Below are 13222 nucleotides of genomic sequence, written 5' to 3'. Positions count from 1 at the left end.
TCTTTAATCCATTTGTTTTTTTTTGTGTGTGTATGGTGTAACAAAGAGGTCCAATTTCATTCTTTTGCATGTAGCTGTCTTGTTTTCCTAACACTATTTATCAAAGAGACTGTCTTTTCCCCATTGTATATTCTTGCTTCCTTTGTCATAGATTAATTGACCATATGAGTGTGGGTTAATTTCTGGGCTCTCTATTCTGTTTCATTGATCTATGTGCCCGTTCTGGTGCCAGTACCATCCTGTTTTGATTACTATAAATTTGTGGTACAGTTTCAGGTCTGGGAGCATGATACCTCCAACTTTGCTCTTCTTTCTCAAGATTGCTTGGCTATTTGGGGTCTTTTGTGGTTCCACAGAAATTTTAGGATTATTTGTTCTACTACTCTGAAAAATGCCATTGGTATTTTGATAGGGATTGCATTGAATTTGTAGATTGCTTTGGGTAGTACGGACATTTTATTGATATTGATTCTTCCAATACATGAGCATGGTATATCTTTCCATTTATTTGTGTTACCTTTCTTTCCTCATTATAATTTTGAGAGCATAGGTCTTTCACCTCCTTGGTTAAATTTATTCCTAGGTATTTTATTCTTTTCGATGCAATTATAAATGGGATTTTCTTAATTTCTCTTTCTGATAGTTTGTTATTAGTGCATAGAAATGCAATAGATTTCAGTATATTAATACTGTATCCTGCAACTTTACAGAATTCATTTACTAGTTCTAATAGTTTTTTTGGTGGGGTCTTTGGGGTTTTCTGTATATAGTATTATGTCTTCTGCAAATAGTGACAGTTTTACTTTTTCCTTTCCAATCTGGATGTCTTTTTTTTTTTTTTCTTGACTATTTGCTGTGGCCAGGACTTGTAACATTATGTTTAATAAAAAGTGATGAGCATGGGCATTCTTGTCGCATTCCTGCTCTTAAAGCTTTCAGCTTTTCACTGTTGAGTATGATGTTAGCTGTGGGTCTGTCACATATGGCCTTTATTATGTTGAGGTATGTTCCCTCCATATCCACTTTGTTTTTATCATAAATGGATGTTAAATTTTTTCAGATGCTTTTTCTGCATCTATTGAGGTGATCACATGATTTTTATCCTTTGTTTTCTTAATGTGATGTATCATGTTGACTGACTTGTGGATGTTAAACCACTTTTGCATCACTGTAATGAATCCCACTTGATCGTGGTGTATGATCTTTTTAAAGTATTGTTGAATTTGGTTTGCTAATATTTTGTAGAGGATTTTTAAAAATTATTTTATTTATTTCTTAGTTGCAGCAGGCGGTCTCCTTAGTTGAGGCTCACTGGCTCATTCATTGTGGCACATGTGCTCCTTAATTGAGGCCAGTGGGCTCCTTAGTTGTGGCTTGCAAGCTCTTAGTTGCGGCATGCATGTGGGATCTAGTTCCCTGACCAGTGATCAAACCCACATCCCTTGCATTGGAAGGTGGGTTCTTAACCACTGCACCACCAGGGAAGTCCCTTTGTTGAGGATTTTTGCATCTATGTTCATCAGGGATATTACCCTGTAATTTTCTTTTTTTGTTATGTCTTTGGTTTTGGTATCAGGGTAATGCTGGCCTTGTACTATGAGTTTGGAAATATTCCTTCCTCTTCAATTTTCTGTAATAATTTGAGAAGGATAGGTAATAGCTCTTCTTTAAATGTTTGGTAGAATTCACCTTTGAAGCCATCTGGACCTGGACTTTTGCTTGTTGGAAGTTTTTATATTACTGATTCAATTTCATTACTAGTAATTGGTCTATTAAGATTTTCTATTTCCTCATGAGTCAGTCTTGGAAGATTATATATTTCCAGAGATTTATCCATTTCTTCTTTGTTGTCTAATTTGTTGGCAAATAATTGTTCAAGGAATTCTGTTATGATCCTTTGTATTTCTGTGGTATTGGTTGTAATTTCTCCTCGTTCATTTCTGATTTTATTTATTTAGGCTCTCTCTCTTTTTCTTGATGAGCCTTGCTAAAGACATGTCAAGTTTGTTTCTTTTCAAAGAACCGACTCTTAGTTTCATTGATCTTTTCTATTGTTTTATTAGTCTCTATTTCATCTATTTCCACTCTGATCTTTATTATTTCCTTCCTTCTACTAACTTTAGGCTTTGCTTACTCTTCTTCTAGTTCCTTTAATGTTAATTTAGATTGATGTTTTTCTTGTTTATTGAGGTAGACCTGTATCTTTATGAACTTCTCCCTTAGAACTGCCTTTGCTGTGTCCCATATATTTCAGAAAGTTGTGTTTCCATTTTCATCTGTCTCTTTGATTTCTTTGTTGACCCACTGATTGTTTAGTAGCATGTTTCTAGTCTCCATGTGTTTGTGAGGTGTTTTTATTTTTCCAGTTTTCTTCTTGTAATTGATTTCCAGTTTCATATCGCCAAGCAGTTCTTAAAGTGTTTCAACCCAAAGTGAGTCTCAGCTGATCCTAACCCAAGACAGGGTAAGAGGGATGAGAAAAAAAAAAAAAAAGGAAAAAGATTATCCATATCCAAAGAAGCTGCCTTAAAAAAAGGTTTTCATCAATTAGATGTATTTGTCTTGAATTACATGTTTATCTCCCCCATTAGCTCCATAAGATGTTTAACAAAATTATTTCATTGGGGCAATTTAAATTGATACACATTTCTGAAAAGCAATGAAGTAATATACCTTTAAAAACTTTTATGCCCTTTGACTCAATAATCTTACTTCTAGGAATTCACTCTAAGAAAGGAGATGGACAGTAAGATTTGTACACCAACAAAAAGCAAAAAAGCAAAACCAAACAATCACAACCACAATACCAAAACAAAAACAGCCAAAAAAAAACCTATTCAAAAAAGTGTTATTTTTAATAGCAAATTACAGGAAACAATATAAACATAGGTCAGAACACTTAAATTGTTATGGTACATCATTCAGTGTAATATTATCAAGCCATTAAAAACCTCATAACTAATTTAAAACAATTAGTTGGAAAATTATATGATTAGGAAAAAATGAAGACAATGCTATATACATAGTCCATATTATCCATTTTGTAAAAATATTTATTCAGATACATGCTCAGAAAAGAGGTTACTGGGAGATTCCAGAACTTCCATGGTGAATGATCTCTGGAGAAATTGATTATGGGTCATTTGTATTTTGGTCTTCATATTTTTATGTATTTCCTACACTAATACTTGCTAATTGTAAAATATACAAAGAAGTACAATTTAATGATCAGAAAGTAAGCTATTTTTAAGGGGAAATTTTTCTCACCTGTGTTTGTCAGTCTAGTCAATATTTTCTTTAATCTGACCATCTATCCATATGACTTAGCATGGGTCAAAATTAATCATGATCCCTTTTCAACCAAAGCTTCCACTTCCTCCCTCACTGTGTCAGATCCTAGAATATCTACTGATTTTACCAATTAAGCAATGTTAGATCAGCAAGCTAGCTATCTTAGCACCCATAAGCTACCTCTGCTTGTAAGTGACTACGTGCCCACTATGTCATGATTACCAAGATTTTGTTTCCATCTGTTATCTTTACAAGCAAGCATTTGGACCATCCTTAGCCTTGACTTGATTGTCTCTGAGGTTAACTTCAAAGATAATCCAAAGACCCATTGTGGTCTCGAGCCACTCTATGATGGTAACAATAGCTAATATTGAGTGATTACTAGGTATCAGCAATGCTAAGCATATTATATATATTATCTCACTGACCCTCACAACAAAGCCATGAACTAAATGTTCTTAATATCTTTATTTTAGAAACATAGAAACAATCAATCCGAAAAACGATTGAACATTTCCATGCCTAGAGCCTACACTTGGCAAAATTATAAGCAAATGAGGGTGAACAGGTAAGAAAAACATTTCCTTAGCACCTATTCTATGTCAGGTATCTCACCTCATTCACTGCTTACCAAATCTTACAAGGTGAGTACACAGTACAAAGCTAGTAAGTGACTGAAACATGAATTTGAAACAAGTTTTAAACCCCTCCTAGACAGTCTGAACCAAAAGCCCAGGGTCTTACTTCCATAGGATTCTGAACAATTGGGACATTTTAGGGTCCTCTAGCGTTAGTGTGAGGATAGGCCCAGCTTCCTAGGACAGTCACTTTCATTTCCAAGTCAGCCCCAGCCTCTGTGGACTGGGCAAGCAATGGTGTTATAGGGCCCAGGGGGACACTGAGGCTATACAGCCTAATCCAGTAGACTTTATCCATTGGTGAATACCCTTCAACCAAAACCAACAAACACTTCACATGCCAGGCTTTTTGTCAGGCTCTGGGATTACAAAAAATGAAGTCCATTCTCTCATTCAAGGAGTTGACAGTCTAGTAGAAACACCCATCCTGGAAGGACATACTCTTGGACGTTACCATAAAACATATAAGCACGTGACACCCACTCAGTAACTATTGAGCACCACTATGTGCAAAGTATTGTGTCAAACTTCACCAAGCTTGCATTTTCAGAGCAGACCTAACCCACTTTAATCTACAGTTATCTCTAGTTCCTCAGATTATCAAATTATTAAATCTGAAGATGGAGGGTTCAGCATAATAAACATAATTTAGGAGTTGGCAAGGAGAAAGGAGTCATCTGAAAAGCTGCACATTTTCCTACTATTAATCTATCCTTACATCTGTCCCTCCTACTGTCATTTGACCTCTGCTAGACACATATTAGGCATCAGGTAAATTTTCGCTGAATGAATGATTATGCTGCTTGAAAGGAATTACACAAACTCAAATACAGAATAAAAAGCAATGAGTCTTATCACTACAATGATTACCAGAAACTGAGAGATGGGCAAAGGTGAATATGTGGGACTAATGTATAAGGAGCAATTGTCACATACCATACTCTACTACCTCTCACCATCAATAAGGAAACTTCTACAGCACCAAGGAGAAGACCATTTGGTAGATCAAACTTCAATGGCTTAGAATGATGGAAGTAAACTTTTATCTCAGGTACTTAATAGAGACATACGTTTGCATACCTCCTTGTAGGCTATAAAGCAGCTGGGGAGTGAGTTCCCTGCTCCATTTGTGAATATATGCATTAACATGAATTTCCCCACTCCACTGTAGGGAAAAAATACACAAACCCTCACTGTGAGTACGAAAAAATGAATACAGGAAGGAGTCTTCTTTTTAATTAAAAAGAAACTATGAAACACATCACTTGTAAAAAAGAATGCTTTATTTAATCAGGTGTCGAATCCTTTGTGCTGGCAAGAAAAATAGAGAATACAGAATATTTACTTCTTCGGGAGCTAAACAAAGAACGTATTTGCTGATGAATGAAAGTGAGGCAAAGGCATCAAATAGGATTAAATTTGACTATGTTAAATTCTCCATTGTAAGCGACAAATCTCTCTTCTGCTTTCCTAATTTTTAATCCAAAGAGACAATGATGCTTGACAAATTGTTTTACTAATAAAGCCCATCTTAACCCATCTAAAATGTGAATGTCTATGCTCCTACAGACATTTGAGGTTTGTGGAGTGGGTTTTATATAATTGTGGGCAGTCATAAAACATAGTGTAGGGATGGTGATAAGACATAAATTGTACCAATTGTTAATCTCTTTCAGATGCAAATTAACTGAAATTGAACTTGCTGTTTTGTTCTTTCCTGACTTAAACTGAATCCTTTGTTTCATGAATAACAAGAAAATTCAATTAGCTGAATCAAATAAAAGTGTTTTCAACAGTCTGCAAACTTAAAACACAATGCAGTCTTGTGTTTTTATACTACCTTATTCTTCAGAGTTCCTGAGGTTTGTCACAAAGAATCCCCAAGTAGGAAAGCTTGGGGCTGTATTGCTGCTTCTGAAATGTGTGGAGGATATTTTTCAATTTGTTTCCATTAATAATAAACAATTACCATTTATTTAGACCCATTATATTTTAAGCACTGGGCTAGCTGCTTTACAGACATTTATTTAACCCTTACCGAAACCCCACAAGCTAGACATTATCTCTGCTTTACAGATGAGGAAACGGGTTCAGAGTGGTTACTTGCCATACATACTAGGATCGATGATTGAGCACCACCTCATCAGCTACTGCCTTGCAACTGATCGTTAATCAAACTCTTATCAAACATTAATCAAACTCAGTTGTCTGTGGTAAAAACTACTATGAACACTTATCCTCAGATATTAGAGTTTAAGACAATTTGCATAATACTATGTAACATACATAGGTAAAAGTATGCTTAGGTAAGGGTCACATTAAAGCCAATGATGCCCAATAACATTCTCCCCCTTTCTGAAAGCAGAAAATCACCCCCAAAGACTTCTTGAATACTTATAATTGTTAGCTTTTGCTTCATTTTTAAATCCTATCACAATATAGAAAGACACAATTGCCTCACCAGTATCAGGGGCACCACAATCACAAAAGAAATAATCCCCATGCAATTCAGCTACCCACCAGTGATCTATAGCCCTTTGCAGCAGCTGTAATTGGCCCCTTCTGGCTCCACATTCCTAATATGCATCTCTACCTATTCTTCATAAAATATATTTTTGACTCCAAAAAAAAGATGAAATCCTAGGCAAGTCCTGACCATCCTGTACATCTACCTTTTGCACTGCAGGAAGAACTGGAGGTGGGGGCATAGGGAATATCTTAATACTTTACAAAGCACCATTCCCATTGGACAGACGAGCAGGGAGGATTATGTCTCAGTTACCAGATCCACACACCACATAAGCCAAAGGGCAAAAGAAAATTGTCAAGGCTGGAACTAAGGAATTTGAGGCTCCAATGGCAAACTGTCCCTGGACACTGGCTCAGACTCAGTGAGTTAATTATTAGAAAAAGAACCCAGTTTCTGATCTGATGAGGACTTATAGAATAGTAAAACTGAGGGGAAAGGACCATTTGACAGGAAACCTTAAAATAGAATTCAAGAATCCTACATCCTAATCTGGCTTTGGCCGAGACAATGGGATCATGTCACTAGATGACTGAGATGGCTGAATATAAAACATACAATCATCAGAATAGCCAATTTTTGGACTGAGTACCTTCAAACCTCTATCCCAGGGAATTCCCTGGAAGTCCAGTGGTTAGGATTCCACACTTCCACTGCCGAGGACGCAGGTTCAATCCCTGGTCAGGGAATTAAGATCCCACAAGCCACACAGCGTGGCCAAAATTAAAAAAATAAAAACAACTCTATACCATTTCTAGTCTATATTGAAATTCCTCTTGGAGAGCAGAAACCCCAGAGCACATTTCTTACAGTCTTATAGGAACTAGATCTGTCAAGAATGATGATCTTGAAAGAACTATTTGTGATATTTAATACAGCATCCACCAGTCATGTGTGGCTACTGAGCACTCAGCAAGTGGTCTGTGTGACTACGGAAGTCAATTTTTAATTTCATTTCATTTTAATTTAAACTTAAATATCCATTACGTGGCTAGTGGCTATTGTACCAGGCAGTGCAGTTCCAGATACTGTAAAAGTTAATTTTCAGCAAATAAAAACACATTAGAAAAAAAAAAATTAGTCTTTTCTTCCTTAAGACCCAACAAAATAGCCAGGAAATCACATTATTTGTTCAAAATGAACCTTTCTCTGGGTAAATCCCCGAGGACAGAAATGATTTGCTGCTACCCAATCAGGCAACAGGAAATAAGGAAATTCAATGACAATCTCATCTTCAGACTCCCAGGATTTCTCTCCATGTTTTTCTTTGAAGCTATTCCTATCTTACCTTAAATAAAAAATATTCTTCTTTCTCTCCATCATTGGCAGTATCTCTCACTGGGCAGATCCGATGACCCGATGATCTGGGTCTTCCCAACCTCTAAGGTGGGAGGTTGACTTTTCCCAAATGTTTTGGCAAACAAACCAAAGAAATTTTATAACCCTGTGATCAGAGAACACCTTAATTGTAATGCTCCGATAAGAAAAGAAAGGGGAAAAAAACCAAAACAGACTTTGGGACTCAGGAGGGAGATGAATTTGGGACTGAAAATGAAGAGATAAGAGCCATTTCCCCAGAACAGTTTTTCCAAGTCCATTCATGAGGAAAATCTTCAACTTCAGGAGACACAGAAGACTTTTCTATATGAATTTTCTGATGCTGAATGAGGTAGGCACTTCTGCTGAAGCATTTCTCACAGTCAGTACATTTGTAAGGTTTTTCTCCTATGTGGGTCCTCCGATGCCTGATAAGGTTAAAGCTTTGACTGAAGCACTCACCACAGTCAGGACATTTATAAGGTTTCTCTCCTGTGTGCGTCCTTTGGTGAATCACCAGGGTGGAACTCTGACTAAAAGTTTTCCAACACTCAGAACATCTGTAAGGTTTTTCTCCTGTATGTGTTCTCTGATGTCTTATGAGGTGGGAGCTAAGGCCAAAACTCTTTCCACATTCACAACATTTATATGGTTTCTCTCCTGGCTGGATTCTGCATTCGTCTATCACACTGCAGTTCTGACTCAAACTTTCTTCATATTCAGACGTTTCACAGGATTTCTCACCTGTGTGCATCTTCCGGTGTGTAATAAGGTTTGAACTTCGACTGAAATTCTTCCCACATTCTGTACACTGATAGGGTTTTTCTCCTGTATGTATTCTCTGATGCTTTATTAGAGTAGAATTGCAACCAAAGCTTTTTCCACACTCAGGACATTTGTAGGGCTTCTCACCTGTGTGTGTCCGCTGGTGGCGAATCAGACTAGAACTCTGACTAAAACTCTTCCCACAGTCGGGGCACTTATAAGGTTTTTCTCCAGTGTGGGTCCTCTGATGTTCTACTAGGACATAACTGTGGCTGAAGCATTTCCCACAAACCGGACATTCGTATGGTTTTTCACCTGTATGTGATCTGTGATGCTGAATAAGGTGAGAGCTGCTACTGAAACTCTTCCCACACTCAGGACATTTATAGGGTTTCTCTCCCGTGTGAGTTCTTTCATGGATAATAAGATGGGAGGTGTTGCTGAAGCTTTTCCCACATTCACCGCACTGGTAGGGCTTCTCGCCTGTGTGTGTTCTCAGATGCTGAATCAGGTGAGAGCTGTTACTGAAGCATTTCCCACACTCAGAACATTTATAAGGTTTTTCTCCTGAGTGGGTCCTCTGGTGAGTTCGAAGATGAGAACTATTATTGAAGCTTTTCCAACATTCAGAACATTTGTAAGGTTTGTCCCCAAAGGATGAAGTCTGCTGGATGGCAGCCCTGGTATGTTGTCCTGGGTCCCATTCCCAGTGATTGGGTTTTTCCTCCTCTTTTCCTGTAGAATTTCCCTGATTCTCCAAGTTGCCATCATTCTCACAGGAATCATCACACTCAGTTTCACGTCCCTGGGACCATGTCAATGGCATTTTTTTTGTGTCCTCATGCTTACAATTTTGTGGGCCATCACTTTTAGACCATTTTGAGGCTCTCTCTTTATCTGCCTTAGAGTTACTGTGTTGAACAGTTTCCAAATTATTCTTACTTTCATCTCCTGCAAGAATAAACAAATAGTCTAAACACATTCGCTAGTCTCTGCCACGGGAAAGAAATTCTGAATCATGGTGAAAGAGAGGGAATAACAAACTCAAACCTCGTAAACTATTTTATATGAAAAAAAAGTTTTTATAGCTAGTTTTAATTCTTTTACTCTATGTGTTCATCAAGTAGACGAACGTTTTGTACTTACAACAACACTAATGAGGTATCTGAATAGTTCTCACCGATCGCCACAAGGGATATCAAGTTAAAAATAAAGACTTAATAGAAAAAAGTAAGGGAGAAGATGAATAGAACACTATCTGAGGTGAAAACTAGATAAGACCTTAGTTAAAATCTGAGCATGTTAACAGGGGCTTCCCTGGTGGTGCAGTGGTTAAGAATCCGCCTGCCAATGCAGGGGACACAGGTTCGAGCCCTGGTCTGGGAAGATTCCACATGCCATGGAGCAACTAAGCCCCTGCACCACAACTACTTAAGCCTGCACGACTAGGGCCCGTGCTCTGCAACAAGAGAAGCCACCACAATGAGAAGCCCATGCAATGCAATGAAAAGTAGCCCTCACTCGCCGCAACTAGAGAAAGCCCGTGCGCAACAACGAAGACCCAGTGCAGCCAAAAATAAATTAATTTTAAAAATTTCTTTTTAAACCTAAGCAAACATAGAAATAACAATGATACCCACTACTTAGCAAGAACAGTAACTTTACATATAGCGTATCATTAATCCTAAAAAATACGTGAGACAGATATTATTATTCACTTTTCTTAAGGATGAGAAAACTGAGGCTGTAGGAGTTTTCATAGCTTGGAAGTGACAGAGTAGGGAATCAAATTAAAGTCTGTCTCATTCTAATGCCCTGATCTTTCTACACATTCTACAGCACATTGTATAACGAATTTCCAAAGGATTCAGATCTTCTTGATCCCTCACCTGTAAAAGTGCTTTTCAAACTCTCCCTCTCTGTGAAGCCATTAGAATCTGAGACCAACAGTTTTTGCTCTTGTTCCATCACAATGGTCACAGTCAGGTTAGGGATCAGAAATCCTGTGGAAGGAAACAGGTTATGCTTGAAGGCATTTGTTAACATTTCTCCTTCTTCCTTCCTCTCCAACTACTGCAACATAACAACTGTAAGCATAGAATGTTCTGTGGACCATACTAAAAATAAGAAACATGGGCCTTAGAAATCCTTTTAGAAAATCTTATCTCAGATGCAGGTATTTAGAATTATGAGTTTACCTGATTTACCTTTCCTAGGGAAATAATTTAAAAATTAAACCTTCACATTAAAGTCTGAGGATCAAGCTTCAAAAACAGAATGACTACCAATACTCACTGTCCACTTGGAATTTAGAAACACTTTTAATTGAAAAAAATGAAGTAGTTTTTTGGAAAAGGCACCAATAATAAGACATTAAGGAATCAATATGCAGGTATAAGAAGCAGCTAAAGAGAAAGCACCCTGTTTCATTTACAAAGAATAAGTGGGTCCTTGACAGAAGGATGAAACCTTTGAAGTCAATTTCAAAAGAAAGTTAGGATTTACTTAACTAGTAACAAGAAATTAAGACAAGGTAGGGCTAGAATAACTATAGCCAATAATCTCTAAACATAAAAGGGAGGCCAACGAGGAAACTCTTCCTTGCCTCTTCCTCTCTATCATAATCACAATATCCTTTTCAGCCTAAACTTTATCTTCTGGACCCAACTACAATCCCTGAGCTACTTTATGGGACTGGAAATGTGACCTTTCACTGGAAGGCAGTTATACACGGACTTGGCATTTCAGGATATAAAGAATAGCACAATTCAGGAAAAATGGAAGCTCAAAAGAAGGCACACATATGGAAAACAAAAGATGGTGTACTTATAATTTTCACCCTATTACTGCCTATTATGTGGCATGCAGTGAACTAAATACCTTACACGTGTCTCATTTAATTCTTACAACAGCCCTCTGAAGTGTATAAACAGATACCAGCATGCTGTAGGTGAACAAAATAGACATTACGAAACTTTCCCAAGGACACACAACCAGAAAGTAGTAGAGCAGGATTCAGTCCCAAACCTGTTTGGACACTGACTTCAACATTCTTATCTGATACAGTAAACAACTAGAGCAGAAAGCAGAGCTGGGCATAATCCCAACCTGCAAATGATCAGGACCTTTATTTTGGAATATATTGACTTCCACCACCACTCCCCACACCTGGCCCCAGCAGTGAAATCGCCAAGCCCTAACCACTGGACCACCAGGGAATTCCTATATTGACTGTGTTTTTAGAAAGCCAATTCACATCCCTAGACCTTATGCCAAAGGAAGCTGACATTCTCTAAGCACCCTCAGTCTAAAAGAAACTTGTCTAAATTACAAATATGCCCAGTGTTTAAGTGGGGGAAAAAAACATATACCTGAATGCAAAAAAAAAAAAAAAAAAAGGAAAGTTGTTCAAATGGAGTAATATGTCTTGCCGTCTGAATTACGTATTTCTATCAAAGTCTTTACAAAAGAAGCAAGAGTCTGGGTAACAGATACCCATGCTACCATTTTCCCTGCTAAGAAACTATTAATTTTGGTAACAGAAGAGCCCTCAGGTTCTTCTCAGCAAAAGGGTAGCAAACTCAAGGCCATAAATGGTATTAAGAGGCTGTCCTTAATATGTCATTCCAGGGACTTCCCTGGTGGCTCAGTGGTTACGAATCCGCCTGCCAACACAGGGGACACGCGTTCTAGCCCTGGTCCGTGAAGATCCCACATGCTGCAGAGCAACTGAGCCTGTGAGCCACAACTACTGAACCTGCGAGCCACAACTACTGAGCCCGCGTGCTGCAACTCCTGAAGCCCATGCGCCCAGAGCCCGTGCTCTGCAAACAAGAGAAGCCAACGCAATGAGAAGCCCGCACGCTGCAATTAAGAGTAGCCCCCACTGGCCGCAACTAGAGAAAGCCCGCCCTCAGCAATGAAGACTCAACACAGCCCAAAAAAAATTAAAATAATTTTTAAAAAATGTCACTCAACAGAGAAAGGCTGTTTTCACTCTCCTAGAGCAAAGAGGTGATTACGATGGGGCGGTGCTTTGGATTAAAAAGACTTCCAAAGAAAATGCACTGCCTGAAGCTTAAAGAAGCGCTGGCAGGGAGCACAGGCGGGGGTACACTACGGGGTGAGCTCCAGGGGAGCAGATCATCTCCAGTCGACACGGTCCTTCAAGGGACCCCGCAGGCGAGGCTGGCGCGGTTGCCCCTGCAACGAGAGATGCTGGCTGGGCCTTCGCCCCTCACAGCAACCGCATCCCTCTCCGGGACTGACATCCCTCTCCTGGGCGGCGCAGCTTCATTCCTCTGGCCCGCAGCCCTCGGCTCCCTTCCACCCGAGAAGGAACTCACTGTGCTGGGGGTTACACACAAGGCGCCCCGCACCCCCAGCAAGCCCAGCCGTCCCGGAATTAAGCGTCGCCTCTGCTTCTGACCCCACCAAGCCACGTTCCTAACCTCTCAAACCCGGAAGACAGAAACAGGAAGTACCCCCATCTCCCCCAGCGGGCTCGCTGGGGCCTCTCTAGGAAACAGTGATGGCTCGTTCTCGTTGGTCTTAACCCTTAGGTTACCGGACAAGAAGGAGCGTCCTGGTGGATTTCTCTCCCTTGTGGCCTTTGTCTTTTGCCAACTCTGATTCTCATCCCTCACGCTTATCAGGCGCCTTATCATAGGGGCCCAACTGGAGC

At 39.1% G+C, this 13222-nt stretch overlaps 1 protein-coding gene across 2 annotated transcripts; it reads right to left on the bottom strand.

Annotated features, from left to right (window-relative positions):
• Window positions 1-5194: 5194 nt before the first annotated feature.
• ZNF572 (zinc finger protein 572) lies at window positions 5195-12942 on the bottom strand. 2 transcript variants are annotated; one of them, XM_032610646.1, is made up of 3 exons: window positions 12885-12942; window positions 10428-10541; window positions 5195-9489 (listed from the first exon to the last, which is right to left on the bottom strand). In XM_032610646.1, exons 2-3 carry the CDS (start codon window positions 10504-10506, stop codon window positions 7979-7981), a joined length of 1590 nt encoding a protein of 529 aa, XP_032466537.1. In that variant the 5' UTR covers window positions 10507-10541; window positions 12885-12942; the 3' UTR covers window positions 5195-7978. The 2 variants fall into 2 exon arrangements, with proteins under 2 accessions (XP_032466537.1, XP_032466536.1); XM_032610645.1 differs by lacking the exon at window positions 12885-12942 and adding an exon at window positions 12517-12646.
• Window positions 12943-13222: the final 280 nt, after the last annotated feature.

Source organism: Phocoena sinus, chromosome 17 (assembly GCF_008692025.1).
Source record: "Phocoena sinus isolate mPhoSin1 chromosome 17, mPhoSin1.pri, whole genome shotgun sequence".
In the NCBI taxonomy this organism is placed as follows: Eukaryota; Metazoa; Chordata; class Mammalia; order Artiodactyla; family Phocoenidae; genus Phocoena; species Phocoena sinus.
This window is presented reverse-complemented; position numbering and strand designations above follow the sequence as displayed.